Genomic DNA, 25,023 nt, shown 5'->3' on the forward strand with positions numbered 1-25,023 from the left:
CCAACTGCCCAATAGCGTCCTTCACGAGCCTCCTCCACAGAGGCCGATCTTGACACCGCTGGTACCAGTCATCGGCAAGTCCACTCAGCTCCACGTCCTCCTGTACCACATCACTCCATCTCTTCTCTAGCCCGTGCCGCGCCCGCTTTGCCACCTCAATCCGGCCGAACAAAAGCTGTTTCGGCATGCGGTGGCTGGGCATGCGGGCTACATGACCCAGCCATCGCAGCCTTGCCCGCCGGAGCTCACCGATGGGATCTTGCCCAGATCTTTCAAGGATTTGTGAGCGCCTCACACAATCCAGTCTGGTTAAACCCAGGATGGATCGTAGGCAGGCCAGCCTAAATGTTTCTAACCGGCGAAGATGTTCCATTAGGGGGGTCCACGTTTCGCAAGCGTAGAGAAGGGAGGGAATGACCGTGGCCGAGAAGATCTGAAGCTTAGTGCGGAGCGACAGACCAGGTAGCTACCACACAGCGTTACGCAACTGATGAAATATATTGCCGCTCGACTGATTCGGAGTGAGACCTCTGCTGTAAAACTGGAGCCAGTCATAAGCACACTGCCCAGGTGTGGGAAACTCTCCACTCTCTCCACAACTGCCCCATCACCGATCGGGAGTTGTGGGGGTGGAGTGTCCGATGGTACAAAATACCCAGGCAGGTGCTTAGTTTTGGTGGGGCTGATGGTAAGGCCCCACCTCTTAGTGGCACGCTCCAGTCTCAGCAGCAGCGTCTCCAACTGCTCCTCTGAATGAGCAGCTATTACCATATCATCAGCATACATAACGTGGTTGAGCAATAAGGAGCCATCCCTTGACCGCACCCGGGCGTCGATCAGCCTCCCATTATATCTGTACCATACGGAGATTCCCCCGGTACAGCTATTGAAGGCTTCATGAACTACGTGGTCAAAATAGATGTTAAATAATGTGGGAGGCAGAGGACATCCCTGTCGCACCCCAAGGTGTACAGGGAATGGCTCTGACTCCCGGCCACGTAGTTTTACCCGGGCCCGCTCACCATCATGAAGGTCCTTAATGATCGTGAGCAGAGGGTCAGGTACTCCAAAAGCACGAAGAACGACCCAAAGCCCAGGCTTACTGATGGTATCACAGGCCTTGACAAGGTCAATAAGGCAAAGATTTAGGTCTTGTTGGAATTCCCTACACCTCTGCTGTAGCAGACGGACAGAAAATATGGCATCTGTGCAGGACCGCCCTATCCTGAAACCGCATTGGGGCTCTGCAAGCCTCTCCTCAGCGTGCCTGGCAAGGCGATGCTGAATAATCCTTGCCAGGACCTTTCCCGGCACACTGAGGAGTGAGATGCCCCTGTAGTTGTTACAGTCTGTGCGGTCCCCCTTCTTATAAAGTGGGACCACCAGGGCATCCTCCCAATCCTGCGGAACCCGTCCAGTGGTCCAGACTGTTGTTATGATGTCATATAGGGAAGTCTGTGCACAAACGCCACCCTCCCTCAGCATTTCACTTGGGAGATCATCTCTGCCCGCTGCCTTTCCTGGTCTCAGACTCCGGATCGCCTTCAGTACTTCCTCAACAGATGGCACCTCAGCCAGCCACTCACAGGGGGTGACTTCTTCCAATATTTGAGGCACCGCAGCCTCAGCAGGGTCATTCTCACTTTGTGCCACGATGTTTTCCTGGCTGAGGGATTTTCCCTCCCCCAGGACCTCACAGAAATGCTCAGCAAATCTGCAAACCAGTTCCTGGGGGTCGGAGATTGGATCACCGTTTTTTCCCCTAATGATGGTAATAGGTGTGGCGCTGCAGGTTACTTTTTTGATGGAGTTAAATAGAGATTTGTTATCACGGGCCACTGAGGCAGACTCCATCTCCTCAGCAACCCGCGACCACCACCCATCCTTGCAGCGCCTCACGGCTCTCCGAACCTCCGAGTGAAGGCTGCGGTAAGCCTCCTCATTCTCTGACGTGGGATTCTGTAGCCGATGGCAGTGGGCCTGTCGCTTTTTCTCAACCATCCTGAACACCTCCTCTGTCAGCCAGGGTCTCTGGGGAGGTCTGGACTTGTGTACCCAAAGAAGCCATTGCAGCTGCATGAGTCACAGTCCTAAACATCGCCCATTTACCCTCGACATCAGGAGGAGTCGGGGACGATGCCAATCCCAGCCGCAAGCGATGATGAAATTCTCGCTTGCAACTTTCATCAGATAACTGAGATCAGGCCACTTTAGGTCGGAATGGGGCCCTGGGTGTACACCCACCACCGGAGTGGAAGAATGGCAGGCACATCTTACAGATGACTAGTCGATGGTCAGAGGGCAGATCAGCTCCACGGTAGGTCCTGGTGTCAAGGACATGGGCTCGCATCCGCTGGTCCGTCACTATGTAGTCCAGCAGATGTTCTTGCTTGGACCCGGCATGCATCCATGATGTTGTGTCGATGCGCCGATGCCGGAACAGCGTGTTGGTAATTACAAGCCCATGGGCTGCACAAAAATCTAGCAGCCTCCTACCGTTGTTATTGAGCTGATCTGGCCCATGCCCTCCAATCACTCCAGACCAGGTGCCAGTATCATGACCAACTCGGGCATTGAAGTCACCCAACATGATGACTCTATCCCAAGGGGCCACTTTAGCCAGCACCTGTGACAGGAGGTCATAGAAGGAATCTGACTCATCGGCTTTGCCTGCATCCCTCCACGGATGTTCATCTTCGGTGGGGGCATAAGTAACCACGACCACCATTCCTCGCCTCCGGTTGATGGGAAGGCGAGCCCAAAGTAGCCTGGGGCTTACAGCTTCCCACACCTCACCGCCACGCTCCCACACCCCCTTCATTCTTTTGTTCAAAAGAAGAGCCACACCCTGTTGTTTGGCAGTCTGCTGCCCCGAGTAGAGGACTGTCCACCCCTCATGGTGGCAGGATCCAGAGCCGGTCCACCGGACCTCCTGAATGCCGCATAGATCCAGGCGGTACCGGTCCAGCTCCCGACAGAGGAGTGGCAGCCTCTCCTCCGCAGTGAGCGTTCGAACATTCCACGTGGCCACCCGTAGTGGCTTTTTGTTGTTTCTGGAGTAGCCCCGAGGGTAGGTATTCAATCTCCTGGCTCCGCCAATTGGGGTTTGGCCAGGAGACGTCATAGACGCCTGGCCCCCCGGGGCCTCCGGCACAAGCTTATTAGTTACATATTTCAGTTTAACTCGTGGTTTCGTGGTAGTTAATTGAAGGTGCAGGGGTTACCAGCCCCTCGCACCCGTCCAGAGCCCTCGTTTAGCCCCTGTGGTGGTGACAGACGCCATGAGGAGAGGAGCCAATCAAAATTGGATCTCCCCCCACAGCACTGTCCACGATAGAGTTGCCCGTCCGGCACCGCGAGGAGGTAGGGGGTTGTTTTGCCGGACTACAGACACACAGACACACACACAGACACACACACACAGACACACACACAGACACACACACAGACACACACACAGACACACACATACACACACAGACATACACACAGACACACACACAGACACACACACACAGACACACACACAGACAACGCTAACCGCTACACTACAATGCGTGACGCTTCCACGTGACAGATTTGACGTCACAGCTCACTTGCCGTGCAAAAAATCTATACATTATTGAGCTCCCCCCCCCCCCCAACAAAAACACAAAAGTGTATTTGTATAATGTTTGTACGGTATACAGTCTGGAAAGTACCCACATGGCAAATTTCCAGTTTGTTGCATGTCAGGAAGTACGCTAAACATTTTGAACAGACAACACACACAATCACAACTTTGCCTTTCATATATATTTGGAGATGCAGTGAAAAACGTTCCCAAAATTCATCGCGCGGTTTCAGTTTTTTGATTTTCAGTTTGATTTATTTTGGTTATAGTCCCGTGAGCCATTCGGCTCTTGAATCGGGTGCAACCACAACAAGCAACAAAACAAAAACACGACCAAGAAAAACATCTTACAGTGACTATGTGTGACTGTGCAAACAGCACTGTCATGGCACGCAATGAGAGGGCAAATGTCATAAATATTCCTGTAAGCCCTCGCATCTTCAACATTAATCTTGCCACGGAAACGTTGTGGGGTTTTTTGCTTCATTGTAAAAAAAGAAAAATTATGTTATTTTTATTTAATTTTCTATCTACGTGACTTTACCGAAAGAACCAAGAATATTAATTCCTGCAGTCACCACAAGCCTCACCTTGTGTTGTTGTGGGCAGGTCGCTTCTGATAACAAGAGCGGTATAGCAGCTCAAGCGGGCTTGGCCTGGTAACAAAATAACGAAAATAAAAACTGCGTGAATATTTACAATAAAACAAACTTACAAAGTGGCGAGCCGGGTGAAGACAAATTAAACTTAAGCGAGATAATTAAAGTGAATGCAATCAGGCGAGGGCAGGAGGCAAGGCCCCGCATGGCTAGGCACCGCGTTGTAAAGTTCCAACCTGGACATCGATTCCCATGCTCGCTGCTACTCAACTGACATCCCTACGTGAGAGAGAGAGGCTCTACCTTGGTAAACAACAACAACAACCACAACAACCACGACCACCAACACGATGATAATTTCTCACCTCGGATTTCAGTGCAAGAGCGAAGCGATCGCTTCCTGTTACTTCGTGACTATATGCGGCAGCTGCAAGTGACATGACGTCACGTCCGGGGGTACAAGACACTCCCCTCCCACGAGCGGCTCTGTAACTGAATAAATTATGTTAATGAGCCAGGGCCATATGTCGAAGGATGGGGGCGTGAGTGCTGAACCCGTCCCAATCAACTCGCGACGGCTTTTCACGAACTCAATATGTTAATGACCCGCCAGTCACTGGGCGTAGCTTTGCCCAAATAAGGATTGTACTGGAACAGATATCGGCAGTGACCAAGCAGAGGTGACGTCACGCTCAAGCGGTGGACGGGGGTGAGGTGAAAACCTTGGTGACATGACGTCACTAGCGAGGCACACATCCCCCTGGCGTTTCACACCGATGAGGTCATGCTGAGTAGTGACGTCACAGAGCGGGAATGGAGTTTAAGTTGATTTAGATTCATTTTCCATTGTTCCATCTCTTGAACAGAAACCCCTTGGGTGCGTGAGCTCAGCAACTACAACGTGGACATTACTGTGTGTACACACTGTTTCTGTGTGTACACACTGTTTCTGTGTGTACACACTGTTTCTGTGTGTACACACTGTGTGCGTGTACACTATGTGTATACACTGTGTGTGTATACACTGTCTACACTGTGTGCGTATACACTATGTATGTACACTGTGTGTGTGTACACAGTGTGTGTGCCTGTATCTCTGTGTGCCTGTGTCTCTGCGTGTGTGCCTGTGTGTGACACCTGATGATGATTGCTTGTGTTGCAGTCAAAATGTCGCGAGAATGTAATTGTTTTATATTTTTGTTATTTTATTGTTTCCCTTCTACGTGACTTTACCGAAAGAACCAAGAATACATATCAGCTCTATGTTTTCAAGTAAATACAGTTTGGGTAGTGAATAAATTATAGTCTAAATAAGCTACACATGACGAATTGTAGGCAATTATAGTTATAATCAAAGACATTTTTAAACAATCACGTAGTCCCTGTAGTCGCCGTTAGAGACACAAAATCTGCTTGAAAACAGTTAATCAACATATATGAATATTGATTCAAATAAGCAGAGTTAATTTCCTATTTATGGCATGCCAGCTATGTGTCAGTTTTCGATATCAACATCACCTTATAAAAGAATAACATTTAAAATATAAGCGCACAACTTTATCCGTGATGAACGCTGCACTTTGTCGTTTTCCTGCAGGGGGCGCTGTAAACCTACACGCACCCCCTGCATGCGAACGACGGAGGCGCAGGGACAGACGCTCGATTACGTTGGAATCGATCTGCAGACGACCAGCAGCTCCGTGTCGCCTTATCTCGATCCCGCGATCCCCTACCAGGTGAAAGTCCGCATCGAACCGAACCCCCGGCAAGGCCATCTACTTAACGGGATAAAATTCACGCGAAATGTCCTTTGCAACGAAGTCTTCCAGATGTAAAATGAACTTTTAATGAAGAAATAATGTAAACCAAAACACAACACAATTCAAAAATGTTTCATTTTAAAACTTCAAAACGGAGCATGGGGTACTTGCGTGAATGCGTCCTTCGTGTGCCGTAAATGTTGTGACTTTCCTGGCCTGAAGGCCGTCAATGTGTTGGACCCTTATTGGTGTACAGCGTCTCAACAAGAGCAGTGGGGTTTGCTTCAAGCGATAGGTAACGAACATCCAGACGTCAATCAGCAAGGAGCATTTCTAGTCCCAGTTAGACAAAATTTACGTCAACACGTAAGACAAAACTACAATTCGTGTTGTAGAGAATGTACCTCCTCCTATACGTGTAACTTTCAAGTGGTATGCCTTGTAACTGATGAATGATCCGAGCGTGCTCCCTATTTCAAAGACAATGAGTTGCTGCAGAGGCAAACGCTTCGTGAAACACAAAAGTACCCTTTGACCTGTATCACAAGAACAACGGGTCTCACCTGACTTCTCTGTACAGGTTACTTCCAAAAAACACACACACACACACTTTGTCCTAACATCACTTATTCAATGTGTGACCCTCAGACAAAATGTTACATGCACGCGCACAATCAGACAAGTATTAATTCTAAATCATTGGCGGGCATATTACAACATTGAATTACTGCAGCAAAATTGACTGCATCACGTTACATCGTATTAACAAGAAGTTATTTTACAAATACGCACCGTCTGCTTAACAGTGTATGTACAACGTACTATTGTTGCGTCATTCAAAACGAGTAGGCCGTTGCATGCTGGCGTCTGGGTCAAAATGCAGCAAATTCTAAACATTACGCTACAAATAATAGATCACGGCGTTTAGATCACAACACAAGCAATCGTCATCAGGTGGGACAAGCACAGCAGCAAGAAGAAGAAACTGCTGGAGTAGGCGCCTACTTCAGCAGTTTCTCTTGCTGTGGTTGTCCCACCTGATGACGATTGCTTGTGTTGTGATCTAAACGCCGTGATCTGTTGTTTCTACCCACGTGGTGACTTTACCAAAAGAACTCGAGAGTGTGGATTCCTGCAGTCACGAAAGCTTCGAATCAAGATTGCCTACAAACTACACAACTGGGATGACGCATCAATCATCGCCCCCTACTGACAGGCTCTTCTCCACATGCAGGCCGATGCAGGGCCACCACCTTGTGCCACACAGGGGCAGCTGCTACTTGGGGATGCTCTTCGAGTGTTTCAGACGAGATACAAAACTCCGAGTTGCTGAAGCGGTTAAGCAAGCACCGTGTAAATGCAATTATTATAACATAGTGAATGCTTGGGAGCGTATTGTCTCTTGCTCCTGGTTAGAGATCTACCCAACCCACAGGTCCACAAAGACTGGCCGCTCTTACTCTGCAGGTTGAACCTAGCAACTGAGTGTCCAACTTCACATTCTTGTCATTAAAGGCCTGTGACAAAGGTGCATCTATTGGAGCGACATCGTCTCAAGCTTACACATCTACCGCGTCTCCATTTGACTTTGTATTGTCTCGGAAGAAGTCCACCCACACCTCCACTTCCACAAACTGCTGGGAGTTGCCTCGCTCTGCCTCACAGGCAGAATTCACCTCCTGCTTCACGCTGTCTCCGTCGATGTGAAGGTCCGATTTTGGAGTTGCATCTTCATCTTCACATTTCACCTTCACTTCTTCCCTCTTCACCATCACCTCTTCATATTTCACCTCTATACCTTTAAAAGTGTCCAAGCTGGGATTTTCTTCCGGTTCTTGTTTAATAAGGGATGGGCTCATTGCGGCACTTTGACTTTCACAAGCTGATTTCAGACTCCACTCCTTGTGGATCTTCTGATGCTTCTGTGTTCTCTGGTGTACTTGAAGATGTTGTTGCTGTGCAAACGTTATCTCGCACGGAATGCACTTGAAGGGTTTCTCTCCGGTGTGTGTTCTCTGGTGTGTTTTAAGAGCAAATGAATCTGAAAATGCCTTCCCACACACACTGCACCTGAAGGGTTTCTCTCCCGTGTGTGTTCTCTGGTGTTTTTTAAGAGTAGATGAATCTGAAAATGTCTTCCCACACACACTGCACTTGAAGGGTTTCTCTCCCGTGTGTGTTCTCTGGTGTGTTTTAAGAGCGGATGACCATGAAAATGTCTTCCCACACACACTGCACCTGAAGGGTTTCTCTCCCGTGTGTGTTCTCTGGTGTATTACAAGAGAACATGAACGTGGAAACGCCTTCCCACACACACTGCACCTGAAGGGTTTCTCTCCTGTGTGTGTTCTCTGGTGTGCTACAAGAGCAGATGAATGTGCAAACGCTTTCCCACACACACTGCACTTGAAGGGTTTCTCTCCCGTGTGTGTTCTCTGGTGTTCTACAAGATTAGATGAATGTGCAAACGCCTTCCCGCACACACTGCACTTGAAGGGTTTCTCTCCTGTATGTGTTCTCTGGTGTTTTTTAAGAGCAGATGATTGTGAAAATGTCTTCCCACACACACTGCACCTGAAGGGTTTCTCTCCCGTGTGTGTTCTCTGGTGTGTTTTAAGATTAGATGAATCTGAAAATGTCTTCCCACACACACTGCACTTGAAGGGTTTCTCTCCCGTGTGTGTTCTCTGGTGTGTTTTAATATGAAATGAATCTGGAAATGCCTTCTCACACACACTGCACTTGAAGGGTTTCTCTCCCGTGTGTGTTCTGTGGTGTTTTTTAAGAGTAGATGAATCTGAAAATGTCTTCCCACACACACTGCACCTGAAGGGTTTCTCTCCCGTGTGTGTTCTCTGGTGTGTTTTAAGAGCAGATGACTGTGAAAATTCCTTCACACACACACTGCACTTGAAGGGTTTCTCTCCCGTGTGTGTTCTCCGGTGTTTTTTAAGAGCAGATGACTGTGAAAATGCCTTCACACACACACTGCACTTGAAGGGTTTCTCTCCCGTGTGTGTTCTCTGGTGCCTTTGAAGATTAAATGAATCAGGAAATGCCTTCCCACACACACTGCACCTGAAGGGTTTCTCTCCCGTGTGTGTTCTCTGGTGTGTTTTAAGAGCAGATGACCGTGAAAATGCCATCCCACACACACTGCACTTGAAGGATTTCTCTCCTGTGTGTGTTCTCTGGTGTGTTTTAAGAGCAGATGAATCTGAAAATGTCTTCCCACACACACTACACCTGAAGGGTTTCTCTCCCGTGTGTGTTCTCTGGTGTATTTTAAGAGCAGATGACTGTGAAAATGCCTTCCCACACACAGTGCACTTGAAGGGTTTCTCTCCTGTGCGAGTTCTCTGGTGCTGTGTCAAATTTCCAGTCCGATCCGTGCTGTATGCACGCTGGTCGCATTGTTGACTTGTCGTACCGAGCTGCTGTGCTGAGGGCCTTTGCTCCATCAGACCAGCGTCAGCTGCAGACAGAAAATAAGAATATCCACACCATCTACACGTCAGTATCGAGCCATGGAGGAATTAATATATACAGTCACACGTGAATTACACGTCTATATTCATTCATATATTCACGACTAGCTGTACTACCCGGCTTCGCCCGGGACTTGGATCCACCACGTCCAGCCGCATTTGTCTCCCCAGTGGCGATGTTTACATCGCAACAGTTACTCGTTTGAGGCTGAGTCGACCTAGGGGAGGCCCAGAAGCGGTTAAAATAATCGTCGCCGGTGGTGTCCGTGAGTGGGAATCGAACTCGGGTCGCCGGGTTCGTAGCGTAGCGCTAACCGCTACACTACAATGCGTTACGCTTACACACACACACAGACGCACACACACACACACAGACACATACACAAACACACAGACACAAACACACAGACACACACACACACACAGACACACACACACAGACACACACACAACAACAACAACAACCGCCATTCGCCACTAAGTGGCGGTGACGTCACCACGACGCTTGTGCCAGGCTATGTGCACCGTGAGGCCACGTGAAGTGTCGAACGCCCGCTGGCAGGAGGTCACTGGGCAGACCCAGGTGCCACGGGTCGACTGACTGAGATGACTGGCTGATGCACCACCTGTGCCCCCTACTGTGCCAACCTGCTGTGCTTTAGCCACCCGGCGCTCCGCTCGTTGTTGTGAGCGTCGCTCCTCCGCCCTCCGTTGTTGTTGGAGGGTGACTGCCTCCAACTGCCCAGTAGCATCCTTCACGAGCCTCCTACACAGAGGCCGATCTTGACACCGCTGGTACCAGTCATCGGCAAGTCCACTCAGCTCCACGTCCTCCTGTACCACATCACTCCATCTGTTCTCTAGCCCGTGCCGCGCCCGCTTAGCCCCCTCAATCCGGCCAAACAAAAGCTGTTTCGGCATGCGGTGGCTGGGCATGCGGGCTACATGACCCAGCCCACGCAGCCTTGCCTGCCGGAGGAGCTCACCGATGGGACCCTGCCCAGATCTTTCAAGGATTTGTGAGCTCCTCACACAATCCAGTCTGGTTAAACCCAGGATGGATCGTAGACACACACACACACACAGACACACAGACACACACACACAAACAACGCTAACCGCTATACTACAATGCGTGACGCTTCCACGTGCGAGGGTCACATGCAAGATTTGACGTCACAGCTCACTTGCCGTGCAAAAAATCTATACATTATTGAGCTCTCCCCCCCCCTTAAAAAAACTAAAAGTGTATATGCATAATGTTTGTACGGTGTACATTCTGGAAAGTACCCACATGGAAAATGTACAGTTTGTTGCATGTCGGAAAGTACGCTAAACATTTTGAACAGACAACACACACAATCACAACTTTGCCTTTTATATATATTTGGAGATGCAGTGAAAAACTTTCCCAAATTCATCACGCGGTTTCAGTTTTTTTTATTTTCAGTTTGATTTATTTTGGTTATAGTCCCGTGAGCCATTCGGCTCTTGAATCGGGTGCAACCGCAACAAGCAACAAAACAAAAACACGACCAAGAAAATCATCTTACAGTGACTATGTGTGACTGTGCAAACAGCACTGTCATGGCACGCAATGAGAGGGCAAATGTCATAAATATCCCTGTAAGCCGTCGCATCTTCAACATTAATGTTGCCATAGAAACGTTGTGGGGTTTTTTGCTTCATTGTAAAAAAATATATGTTATTTTTATTTTATTTTCTATCTACGTGACTTTACCGAAAGAACCAAGAATATTAATTCCTGCAGTCACCAAAGTTTTAAGTCGAAACATTCACACACGTTGACAAAGCCTCACCTTGTGTTGTTGTGGGCAGGTCGCTTCTGATAACAAGAGCGGTATAGCAGCTCAAGCGGGCTTGGCCTGGTAACAAAAGAAAATAAAAACTGCGTGAATATTTACAATAAAACAAAGTTACAAAGTGGCGAGCCGGGTGAAGACAAATTAAACTTAAGCGAGATAATTAAAGTGAATGCAATCAGGCGAGGGCAGGAGGCAAGGCCCCGGGTGGCTAGGCCCCGCGTTGTAAAGTTCCAACTTGGACGTCGATTCCCATGCTCGCTGCTACTCAACTGACATCCCTACGAGAGAGAGAGGCTCTACCTTGGTAAACAACAACAACCACGACCACCATGAGAATTTCTCACCTCGGATTTCAGTGCAAGCGCGGATAGGCAGCCTCCTGTTACCTAGCGACGTCACGCGGGTAAGCAAGTAACATGACGTCACTCCCGGGGTAAGAGACACGCCTCTTCCACAATGAGCGGCTCTGTAACTGAATAAATTATGTTAATGGTCGGCCCATATGTCGAGCGTTGGGGGCGTGGCTGCTGAACCCGTCGCAATAAACTCTCGACGGCTTTAACGGATACATTATGTTAATGAGCCGCCAGTCACTGGGCGTAGCTTTGCCCAAATAAGGATTGCCACTGGATTGATATCGGCAGTGACCCCAGCGGAGGTGACGTCACGCTCAAGAGCGCTGTGAACGGGGGAGGGCTGAATACCTTGGTGACATGACACCACTAGCTGCCACTTCATGCCGATGAGGTCACGGGGATGGAGTTTAAGTTGATTTAGATTCATTTTCCATTGCCCCTCCCTTGAGTGCATGAACTCAGCAACAACGTGGACATTATTGTGTATACGTACACACTGTGTACACTTTGAGGCCACGTGAAGCGTCAAAGGCTCGCTGGAAGGAGGAAGTCGCGTGACAGACTCAGCAGTTGCGATGGGTTAACTGACGGATGGCTATCGATTAGAAATCACATATCCCCGAGTCTCACCTGTGAGTGGCACCGCCTCACGCTGTTGTGGATCCCCACGTGGCTCGGAGCCTCAAAAGCTCCGTGACTCCTGGGTGGTGATACAAAGACAAAGATCCCCCATGTAGCCTTAACAGACTGTTGGGGCAAGTGCTGTTAGCAAGTAGCAGCACCACCTATGAAGGCCAGAACAGTACACGAGGGGGTGGGTGGCCAGCACCGTGCCCGACCGCCTTTGTCTCCCCAGTAATGATGTTTACACACCGCACCGGGCACTCATTTGAGGCTGAGTTGACATAGGGGAGGCCCAGAACCGGTTCAAATAATCGTCACTGGGTGTTGGCTGTGAGCGGGAATCAAACTCGGGTCGTTATGTTCGTAGAGCAGCGTACTAACCGCTAGACTACCGCCACACACGTTACACACACACACGCACAGTACACACACACAGTACACACACACACACAGTACACACACACACAGTACACACACACACTGTACACACACACAGTACACACACGCACAGTACACACACGCACGGGACACACACACACGGTGCACACACACGCACGGTACACACACACGCACAGTACACACACACACACAGTACATACACACAGTACACACACACAGTACACACACACGCACAGTACACACACACACAGTACACACACACACGCACAGTACACACACAGATGGTACACACACACACGTTACACACACACACGCTACACACGCACGCACAGTACACACACACGGTGCACACACGCACGACACACACGCACAGTACACACACGCACAGTACACACACGCACGGTACACACACGCACGGTACACACACGCACGTTACACACACACGCACGTTACACGCACACGCACGGTACACACACACACGGACGGTACAAACACTCACGGTACACACACGCACGGTACGCACGCACACACGCACGGTACAGACACGCACGGTACACACACACACGCACGGTACACACACACACACGCACGGTACTCACACACACTCACAGTACACACACACAGTACACACACAGTACACACACACGGTACACACACACGGTACACACACACAGTACACACACACAGTACACACACGTCCGCACGGCACGCTCACACTCCTTCAGTCACGTGACTAAGGTTGACGCGCCGCCCAGTCTCCCGAGGTGACCTCTTGGCTCTCTCGTCTCTCCTCGACACGTAGATTCATTTCTTACTCTTACCTAGAAACCTCATTGTCTGTCTCTGTGGAGGCAGCTTGCGAGGAATTGTACTCACAAACTGGGGTTTACGTTTCAAATAAAGTGCCCAGATACCACGCGATAAGCCCTGTGGTGAGCCAGTGCTATTCCTATTTCCAATCCGTCAACATGAAAGTAGTTAAATTAACAATTTATTACTAATCTCCATATATATCAAAGGCAAAGTTGTGAATGTGTGTGTCTGTTCAAAATGTTTAGCGTACTTCCCGACACGCACCAAGCTTGAAATTTGCGATGTGGGTAATTTCCAGACTGTACACCGCGCAAACATTATACAAATAGACTTTTGTTTATTTTTTTTGGAGCGCAATAATGGATAAGCATGAAAACACCACGATACATAGGACTTACTTTGATAAGAATCTTGGAATTGATTGTGTACATGTTGAAATTGTTAAATGAGCATTTTGAGCACACTGCTGTTTTAATAAATGTTCATGATTCTGAGAATATAAGTGTAATTCTGAGCATCATAATGACGATATTGGAATTGTCATCATGAATGGGGGTACAATGATTTTTAATAATAGGAATGCGGTTTTGAGCAAGATTATTGATATTTCAGACTCATTTATGACAATAGATTCACGATTAAATTGCGATTTTGTTTTGCTCATCAGGACACTGTTAATGATGCGCATGCCCATAAATTGTTGAAATTACTAGAAATGCAAGTTGTGTATACTCTCCAACCCCATTCCTCTACCTACCCATTCCCTTGACGGGCTCCGTGCCCACTTAAACCCATGACGATGGCGGTGACGATTCCACCTCTCGCTGTAACAATCAAAGCACCTCCAACTTCTGAATGCAAAGGTGCTGGTTGGTGTAACGCCAAAACACATCGTCAACGCCGCTCCCAAGCCCGCCCTACGTCAGTTACATCGTTAGAATCAACAAAATAAAAAGTTCCACAGAGGAAACTAAAATGACATTACGCAATCCCCAAAGTGGCACGCGGTAGGCTACACGACTCAGAGAACAGCGTCAGACTTCAAGACTTGCATCGCCATCATCATCATTCTTCCTCTCCACAAGTCATCGCACGTCAATATTCAACAAGCTGCACACACGTGCAAGTAACCTCTAGACCCGCCACCTGCACAGTTAACGCGATCAGACCCGGGGGTCAAATTAAAATTGTGTCTTTGTTGACGTATTACAATCGGTGTAATTTTAATGATGTACGTACAGCAACTGCTGTACGTGTATCGAATTATATCATTGACAACGGGGTCCTTTTTTGCGATATCTGCGTGCGGTCTTTTAATTATATATATACGTAGTCAGTTCATTAGTATGGGGTTCCTCTATAAGGAATTGTAATTGTAAAATGTATTACTTATAAATACGATTCCAGGCCGCACTTAGCTTGTAGCAGTCAGAGCAGTTAAAATGACTGTACATGTGTAGGTATGAAATAAAATACATTTAATTTAAATAAAATTAATTTTATTTATTAAAGCATTTCATTTCATTTAACGTAGGTATAAAATGAATGCAATTTAAATTAAATAAATTTAATTAATTTAAATTTTTTAAATGAAATAAATTTAATTTATTACAAATTTAATTTAACGTAGGTATAAAATAAAATTAATTTAAATAAAGTAATGTAATATATTTTAAAAATTAAATTAAACGTAGGTATTAAATAAAATAAATGTAAATAAAATATATATAATTTATTAAAAATTCAATTTAATTTAACGTAGGTATGAAATAAAATAAATACAATTTTATTTATTACAATTTAAATAAAATTTAACGTAGGTATAAATAAAAGTAATTAAATAAAATCATAAATAAATTTAATTTTCTACCTCCGTGACTTTACCGAAAGACGCAAAGAGTGTGGACCCACGTGACATCAAGGCTGTCACAGTCTAGGCAAGGCCTCAGGGTGTACCGGGCCTTTCACAACAACAGCCGCAGCAGCAGCAACAACGGTTCTCTTGAGAAAATGATTAAAAAAATAAAGTCAACGTAGCTTACCTTGACACTCGCGAACTTTAATGATGAAAATAATTAAAACAAAACTAAACACTCACACGCACATGGGCGCGCGGCATTCAGCGTGCAGGGCATTAAAAATGGTAGCGTCCTCCCGCGATCTGATTGGTCGCCGCGTGCCAAAGTGGGGAGGGGGGGGGAAGGCCAGTGATCCGATTGGTCGAGAGGCAAACCTGGGAGCGTCTCCGGCGATGGTGCGCAGCGATTGGTCAACGGTTGTCCTATGCTAATTTTGGTATGCTAGTTAGTTTTAATCTGTATGCTAATGTAGTTTATTTATCCATACTCATTAAGTTCAATGTTTATCCTAAATTAGTTACAAATTTATGCTCGTTTAGTTAACATTCTATGATAGTATCGTTATACTTTTTTTATGCTATAACAGCAGTACATACTGGCTGTGGTGGTACCTGCTATGATTACAGCAGGTATACTGACTAGAGGTACCTGCTATAATTACATCAGGGCATACTGTGGTGGTACCTGCTAAGATTACAGCAGGTATACTGACTAGAGGTACCTGCTATAATTACATCAGGGCATACTGTGGTGGTACCTGCTAAGATTACAGCAGGTATACTGACTAGTGGTACCTACTTTCACTACAGCAGTGCATACTGCTGTGGTGGTACCTGCTATGATTACAGCAGGCATACTGCTTAAATGCTTTATCACGTGTCGTGAATGTGATAGTTTCATCCCAGAAATGGTGTCCTTGACCGGCCCAGAGCAGACATTTCACTTTGCCTTAGAACCTGAGGTGGCACAGCATTAGCAATTCCAAGTTCTTTATGTGACCAATAGCAACGAATTACGTGGCAAGCATTTGAAATGAGTGGGTTATGACGTACTGTACTTCACTCTTATCGACCACTAACATAAGTCTGTGTGACTGGCGTTGTGCTGCCTTGGCTGGTACCAACTTCTTCTTTGACCACGTGGACCACACGGATGAACGGTCTACGCGAGTCGAGCGACCGATGGAGAAGACCTATGGGGGCACGCGGTGGGAGACTCTCAGGCGAAATCGTGGAAGTCGCGTGACAGAAGCCAAGCGTGGAGGATAGATGCATGCTGGCGAGACGTCGTCTTCAGTTTAATTTAAGTTTCATGTGTCAGGTGTAGAGCCCTGTGAGCCGTGCGGCCCTTGACTCGGGTGCAACTGCAACAAACAAAAACGTGAACATATTCATGTTGTGGGTCACTGTTGATGATGTGGGTCCCTACTGACGAGGTGAGTGTCCATATTCATGTTGTGGGTCACTGTTGACGATATGGGTCCCTAATGACGAGGTGAGTATCCATATTCATGTTGTGGGTCACTGTTGACGATGTGGGTCCCTACTGACGAGGTGAGTGTCCATATTCATGTTGTGGGTCACTGTTGACGATGTGGGTCCCAATTGAAGATATGGGTCCGGATTAAAGAGGTGAGCGTCCCTTTTGATGTGGGTCTCTATTGACAAGGCGAGCATCCCTGTTGACGATGTGGGTTCCTGATCACGATTTGGGTCCGTGATAACGATGTTAGCACTGAATTGGTCCTCGTCTAATAGCCTATATGTTCTACCATATGTAAACCCATACGAGAATAAATGTTACAATGCATAGCATGTATAAGAATTCAAATTCATGTCAACCACCACTCACCCTTCCCTCGACTCACTCCCACGCTCAGCCCTCCACTAGGGTACCCCCCCCCCGCCCACACCGGTGGCAGAGGGCCTTGTTTGACCCAAGACACCTCTCCTTCTTTCCACAGAGCTACAAGACAATCAGAGTCTAGTCATCCTTCACATCGTCAGCAAGACGGATGAGGTGAGCTACGTCTGGCTGTGTGTGGCGCCGAGCGTGAATATTTTCTTCTCTTCTGCAGCGTGCGTCCACGTCAACTTTCACCATCAAGCACGCCCAGACTCCTCCACGGCTCCGCTGTCTCTCCTGCCTTCGTCCTCCTGCTTCCGCTCCGTCCGATCGCCCCCCTCTCCTCCCGCCCCTTGCCGTCTCTCTTCACACGCGCACTCCGACCTCCCTCGCCTTCCACGTCAGGAGGTACGCCCGAGATCATTCGTCCTGCCCGCACCAGCGGCTCACCCATCGTCCGACCGCGTCTCCGTTCATGCAGGTAAGGGCACCATCACAGCATAGCGGTTAGCGGCGCTGCGCCATTCTCGCTCACGGCCAATACCAGCGACAATTAGGGGCCATCCGTGAATGACGTCACACACCTAGGGGGGGGGGGGGGTTGAGAAATGTGACGTCACATCAAATTGCGCAACTTTAAATAAATATAAACACGTTCTACTTAATTAGACTTTGTATTGTTTTCTACCTACAACATCAGAGCGCAGCGCCACATTAACGACGCACTACAATGATAATAGTTTAAAGGGATTTGAAGCATGTTTTATTTTGGGGGGGGGGGCAGAGCTTTGTTACGTCATATTTGAGGGGGAGGGGTATGACTTTTCGTGACGTCATATGACGATGGGGGCGGGGGTCAAAAATCCTCTAAAATCGCGTGACGTCATTTAAGGTCGGCCCCTTACCTGAAGCAGTCCTGAGCGTCACTTAGGTGGACTCAGCCATAATTAAGGTGGTGGTGAGGGGGGTGGGGGTGCTAACATCAGAATTTGAGAGCGGCCAGCCGTGGTTCTGTCCACACCAGCCCCTGGTGTTGTTCCATCGCGACCCTCACCGGTGCTCGCTAACAGCGCACGCCCAGTGGGAGTCGATGAGACCATGGGTTTCTGTGCGAGTCCGTGGGTCCATGTGTGGGTCTGTGGATGCGTCAGTCTACATTGGGGAGCCTTTGTCTTTGCAGTTTGGGGACTAGTGCAGCACTAGTGTGTAGTAGTGTATAGTGTAGTGTATAGTAGTGTAGTGTATAGTGTGTAGTGTATAGTGTAGTGTAGTGTATAGTAGTGTAGTGTATAGTTGCAGTGTATAGTGTAGTGTATAGTAGTGTAGTGTATAGTGTAGTGTATAGTAGTGTATAGTGTAGTGTATAGTTTAGTATACTAGTTATCACGTGACTAGTGTAGCTAGCCAGGTGGTGACCACACCCGTGTTTGCATCTCCACTCGTCCGTGTTTGCAAGTAAGCGCTCGTGTGTGTATGTGCACCCGCGTGTTTGTTCGTGTCTGTATGTACGCACACTGTTGCACATGGTTCGCTCGTGTGGGTGTGTAGTGGAACGCACTAATGAAAACGTTGCCTCGTTACGCGGTAAATGATGCGGCACAACAGGAGGGCACTACAGGGATGAGGCTCTCCACTCTTGGTGCCGTGAATTAAAACAGCGCCAGGGTGGAGAATCCTGTCCCTACAGCTCGTAGCTGTGACGGAGCGAGAGTGATCAGCGGACAGCCACCATGGTTGCCAGGTAAGGGGAGACTTCACCTGGAACTCTCCTCCACACGTGTTCCCCGTGAACATTGTCGCAATAAACGTACGATCAGGAATCTTTAAAATATCAGATCTTCGTCGTTCCGCAAGAATATTAACGCTCAAACTCGTATCGAACTCTTCATGAATTCACTTGGTCAAACAGTTCAGGTACTCGGCAAAGCATTTCACCACCCGGTATGCAACAGTTAAACAATCTACTCCAAATCAACACCGAAATGTCAAATTATCATCCACCATTGACTTCCACATCGATGGAAGCCATTTGCCATGACGTCCAAGCCATTAAACAACGGAACAACGAACGTGCCATTCAAATACATCTTGAAACCCATTATCTGAAGTGTTTTGTATTAAACAATAACTAAATAATAGAAACACGTTTACAATTTCGATTTAAAGCTTTCGTGACTGCAATGATTCATCTTCTTTGGTTCTTTCGGTAAAGTCACGTAGAATGAGAATAAAATAATAAATTGATAAAATAAAATAACACAATATTCTCACGACGTTTCGGCCACAACACAAGCGGCTTTCATCAGGTGAAGGGACGAGACTGTCTGGTAGACAGTCTCGTAGACAGTCTCGTCCCTTCACCTGATGAAGGCCGTTTGTGTTGTGGCCGAAACGTCGTGAGAATATTATTGTGTTATTTTATTTTATCAATTTATTATTTTATTCTCATTCTACGTGACTTTACCGAAAGAACCAAAGAACACGTTTACAATATTGAGCGAAGTTATAGTCACGGAGTTTTTCCAACTTTAGCTCAACAGGACCACAAAAGCTCGGATGTGGTTCATAATAAATTAATCAATCTGATTGAAATCATCAACTGGCCAAACACTTTTCGATTTCAACATCACCTCATAAAAGAATAACATTTTAAATATAAGCGCACAACTTTATCTATCTGTGATGAGCGCTGCACCTTTCCGTTGTTTTCATGCAGGGGGCGCTGCAAACCTACGCACCCCCTGCATGGACGACAGAGGCGCAGGGACAGACGTTCGATTACGTTGGAATCGATCTGCAGACGGCGGTCTTCTCGCATGGCCAGCAGCTCCGTGTCGCCTTATCTCGATCCCGCAATCCCAAACAGGTGATAGTCCGAACCCCCGGCAAGGCCGTCTACTTAACGTTGAGAGAAAATTCACACGAAATGTCCTTTTCAATGAAGTCTTCCAGATGTAAATTGAGACAAGCTTTTAATGAAGAAATACAATAATCTAATCCAAAACACAACACAATTCAAAGATGTTTCATTTTAAAACTTCAAAACGGAGCATGGGGTACTTGCGTGAATGCATCCTTCGTGTGCAAATGTTGTGACTTTCCTGGCCTGAAAGCCGTCAATGTGTTGGACCCTTATTGGTGCACAGCGTCTCAACAACAGCAGTGTGGTTTGCTTCAACCGATAGGTACGAACATCCAGACGTCAATCAGCAAGGAGCACTTCCAGTCCTAGTTAGACAAAATCTATGTCGACACGTAAGACAAAACTACAATTCGTGTTGTAGAGAATGTACCTCCTCCTATACGTGTAACTTTCAAGTGGTATGCCTTGTAACTGATGAATGATCCGAGCGTGATCCCTATTTCAAAGACAATGAGTTGCTCCAGAGGCAGACGCTTAGTGGTACAAAAAAATACCCTTTGACCTGTATCACAAGAACAACGGACCTCAACTGAGTTCTCTGTACAGCTTACTTCCAAAACACACACACACACTTTGTCCTAACATCACTTATTCAATGTTTGACCCTCAGACAAAATGTTACATGTACGCGCACAATCAGACAAGTATTCATTCTAAATTATTGACAGGCATATTAACAAAATAGAATTTCTGCAGCGAAATTGACTGCATCACGTTACATCGTATTAACAAGAAGTTATTTTACAAATACGCACCGTCTGCTTAACCGTGTATGTACAACGTACTATTGTTGCGTCATTCAAAACGAGTAGGCCGTTGCATGCTGGCGCCTGGGTCAAAATGTAGCAAATTCAAACCATTACGCTACAAATAGATCACGGCACTTCGATGGCAACACAAGCAATCGTCATCAGGTGGGACAAGCACAGCAGCAAGAAGAAGAAACTGCTGGAGTAGGCGCCTACTACTTCAGCAGTTTCTCTTGCTGTGGTTGTCCCACCTGATGACGATTGCTTGTGTTGTGATCTAAACGCCGTGATCTGTTATGTTTCTACTACGTGGTGACTTTACTGAAAGAATTCAAGAGTGTGGATTCCTGCAGTCACGAAAGCTTCAAATCAAGATTGCCTACAAACTACACAACTGAGATGACGCATCAATCATCGCCCCCTACTGACAGGCTCTTGTCCACATGCAGGCCGGTGCAGGGCCACCACCTTGTGCCACACAGGGGCAGCTGCTACTTGGGGATGTTTCAGACGAGGTACGACACAAAACTCTGAGTTGCTGAGGCGGTTAAGAAAGCACCGTGTAAATGCAATTATAACATAGTGAATGCTTGGGGGCTTATTATCTCTCGCTCCTGGTTAAAGATCTACCCAACCCACAGGTCCACAAAGACTGGCCGCTCTTACCCTGCAGGTTGAACCAAGGAACTGAGTGACCAACTTCACGTTCTTGTCATTAAAGGCCTGTGACAAAGGTGCATCTATTGGAGCGACATTGTCTCAAGCTTACACATCTACCGGGTCTCCACTTGACTTTGCATTGTCTCGGAGGAAGTCCACCCACACCTCCACTTCCACAAACTGCTGGGAGTTGCCTCGCTCTGCCTCACAGTCAGAATTCTCCTCCTGCTTCACGTTGCCTCCATCGATGTGAAGGTCCCATTTTGAATTTGAATCTTCATCTTCACATTTCACCTTCACTTCTTCACTCTTCACCATCACTTCTTCACATTTCACCTTCACTTCTTCACATTTCACCATCACCTCTTCATATTTCACCTCGATACCTTTAAAAGTGTCCAAGCTGGGATTTTCCTCCGGTTCGTGTTTCATGAGGGATGGGCTCATTGCGGCACTTTGACTTTCACAAGCTGATTTCAGACTGCACTCCTTGTGGATCTTCTGATGCTTGTGCGTTCTCTGGTGTACTTGAAGATTTGATGAATTTGCAAATGACTTCCCACACACACTGCACTTGAAGGGTTTCTCTCCCATGTGTGTTCTCTGGTGTTTTTTAAGAGCAGATGACCGTGAAAATGCCTTCCCACAAACAGTGCACTTGAAGGGTTTCTCTCCCGTGTGTGTTTTCTGGTGTCTTTGAAGATTAGATGAATCTGAAAATGCCTTCCCACAAACACTGCACTTGAAGGGTTTCTCTCCCGTGTGCATTCTCTGGTGTTTTTTAAGAGCAAATGAACCTGAAAATGTCTTCCCACACACACTGCGCTTGAAGGGTTTCTCTCCCGTGTGTGTTTTCTGGTGTCTTTGAAGATTAGATGAATCTGAAAATGCCTTCCCACACACACTGCACCTGAAGGGTTTCTCTCCCGTGTGTGTTCTCTGGTGTGTTTTAAGAGCAGATGACCGTGAAAATGCCTTCACACAGACACTGCACTTGAAGGGGTTCTCTCCCGTGTGTGTTTTCTGGTGTCTTTGAAGATTAGATGAATCTGAAAATGTCTTCCCACACACACTGCACCTGAAGGGTTTCTCTCCTGTGTGTGTTCTCTGGTGTGTTTTAAGAGCAGATGACCATGAAAATGCCTTCACACAGACACTGCACTTGAAGGGGTTCTCTCCCGTGTGTGTTCTCTGGTGTACTTTAAGATGTGGTGACTGTGAAAACGCCTTCCCGCACAGAGTGCACTTGAAGGGTTTCTCTCCCATGTGTGTTCTCTCGTGTACTTGAAGATTTGATGACTTTGCAAACATCATCCCACACAAAATGCACCTGAAGGGTTTTTCTCCTGTGTGTGTTCTCTGGTGTATTTTAAGAGCAGATGACCGTGAAAATACCTTCCCACACACACTGCACCTGAAGGGTTTCTCTCCTGTGAGTTCTCTGGTGGGTCTTAAGAACTGATGGCCATGCAAATGCCTTGTCACACACACTGCACTTGAAGGGTTTCTCTCCCGTGTGTGTTCTCTGGTGTCTTTGAAGATCAGATGAATCTGAAAATGCCTTCCCACACACACTGCACTTGAAGGGTTTCTCTCCCGTGTGTGTTCTCTGGTGTGTTTTAAGAGCAAATGAACCTGAAAATGTCTTCCGACACACACTGCACCTGAAGGGTTTCTCTCCCGTGTGTGTTCTCTGGTGTTTTTTAAGAGTAGATGAATCTGAAAACGTCTTCCTACACACACTGCACTTGAAGGGTTTCTCTCCCGTGTGTGTTCTCTGGTGTGTTTTAAGAGCAGATGACCATGAAAATGTCTTCCCACACACACTGCACCTGAAGGGTTTCTCTCCCGTGTGTGTTCTCTGGTGTGTTTTAAGAGTAGATGAATCTGAAAATGTCTTCCCACACACAGTGCACTTGAAGGGTTTCTCTCCCGTGTGTGTTCTCTGGTGTATTTTAAGAGTAGATGACCGTGAAAATGCCTTCCCACACACACTGCACTTGAAGGGTTTCTCTCCCGTGTGTGTTCTCTGGTGGGTTTCAAGAACTGATGGCCATGCAAATGCCTTGTCACACACAGTGCACTTGAAGGGTTTCTCTTCTATGCGAGTTCTCTGGTGCTGTGTCAAATTTCCAGTCCGATCCGTGCTGTATGCACGCTGGTCACATTGTTGACTTGTCGTACCGAGCTGCTGCGCTGACTGCCTTTGCTCCATTAGACCAGCGTCAGCTGCAGACAGAAAATAAGAATATCCACACCATCTACACGTCAGTATCGAGCCATGGAGGAATTAATATAAACAGTCACACGTGACTTACACGTCTATATTCATTCATGTATTCATGACTAGCTGTACTACCCGGATTCGCCCGGGACTTGGATCCACCACGTTCGGCCGCCTTTGTCTCCCCAGTGGCGATGTTCACACCACAGCAGTTACTCGTTCGAGGCTGAGTCGACCTAGGGGAGGCCCAGAAGCGGTTCAAATAATCGTCACCGGTGGTGGCCGAGAGCGGGAATAGAACTCGGGTCGCCGGGTTCGTAGCGCGGCGTAGCGCTAACCGCTACACTACAATGCGTTACGCTTACACACACAGACACACACACAGACACACACACAGACACACACACAGATACACACACAGACACACACACACAGACACACACAGACACACACACACACACAGACACACAGACAACGCTAACCGCTACACTACAATGAGTGACGCTTCCACATGCGAGGGTCACGAGACAGATTTGACGTCACAGCTCACTATACATTATTGAGCTCCCCTCCCCCCCCCAAAAAACACAAAAATGTATTTGTATAATGTTTGCACGGTGTAAAGTCTGGAAAGTACCCACATGGCAAATTTCCAGTTTGTTGCATGTCGGGAAGTACGCTAAACATTTTGAACAGACAACACACAATCACAACTTTGCCTTTTATATATATTTGGAGATGCAGTGAAAAACTTTCCCAAAATTCTTCCCGCGTTTTCAGTTTTTTTTTTATTTTCAGTTTGATTTATTTTGGTTATAGTCCCGTGAGCCATTCGGCTCTTGAATCGGGTGCAACCACAACAAGCAACAAAACAAAACACGACCAAGAAAAACATCTTACAGTGACTATGTGTGACTGTGCAAACAGCACTGTCATGGCACGGAATGAGAGGGCAAATGTCATAAATATTCCTGTAAGCCCTCGCATCTTCAACATTAATGTTGCCATAGAAACGTCGTGGGGTTTTTTGCTTCATTGTAAAAAAAGAAAAAATTATTATCTGTTATTTTTATTTTATTTTCTATTTACGTGACTTTACCGAAAGAACCAAGAATATTAATTCCTGCAGTCACCAAAGTTTTAAGTCAAAACATTCACACACGTTGACAAAGCCTCACCTTGTGTTGTTGTGGGCAGGTCGCTTCTGATAACAAGAGCGGAATAGCAGCTCAAGCGGGCTTGGCCTGCTAACAAAAGAAAATAAAAACTGCGTGAATATTTACAA

General features: G+C 47.1%; 1 protein-coding gene and 1 pseudogene across 1 annotated transcript; both read right to left on the minus strand.

Annotated features, from left to right (window-relative positions):
* Positions 1 to 7,480: 7,480 nt before the first annotated feature.
* Positions 7,481 to 9,433, minus strand: LOC142913311 (uncharacterized). Its single transcript, XM_076060845.1, has one exon. The coding sequence runs from the start codon at positions 9,431 to 9,433 to the stop codon at positions 7,532 to 7,534; it is 1,902 nt and encodes a 633-aa protein (XP_075916960.1). The 3' UTR covers positions 7,481 to 7,531.
* On the minus strand, positions 9,433 to 23,729 carry LOC142913312 (uncharacterized; annotated as a pseudogene).
* Between the last annotated feature and the right edge of the window lie 1,294 nt (positions 23,730 to 25,023).

This window comes from Petromyzon marinus, unplaced genomic scaffold, assembly GCF_048934315.1.
Source record: "Petromyzon marinus isolate PM22_M1 ecotype Great Lakes invasive population unplaced genomic scaffold, UKy_Petmar_22M1.pri1.0 PM_G_Scaffold_24, whole genome shotgun sequence".
NCBI lineage: Eukaryota > Metazoa > Chordata > Hyperoartia > Petromyzontiformes > Petromyzontidae > Petromyzon > Petromyzon marinus.

Bases quoted from the DNA above. Each gene is read 5' to 3' on its own strand.
- LOC142913311 (XM_076060845.1), bottom strand. From the start codon at position 9,433: ATGGAGCAAAGGCCCTCAGCACAGCAGCTCGGTACGACAAGTCAACAA.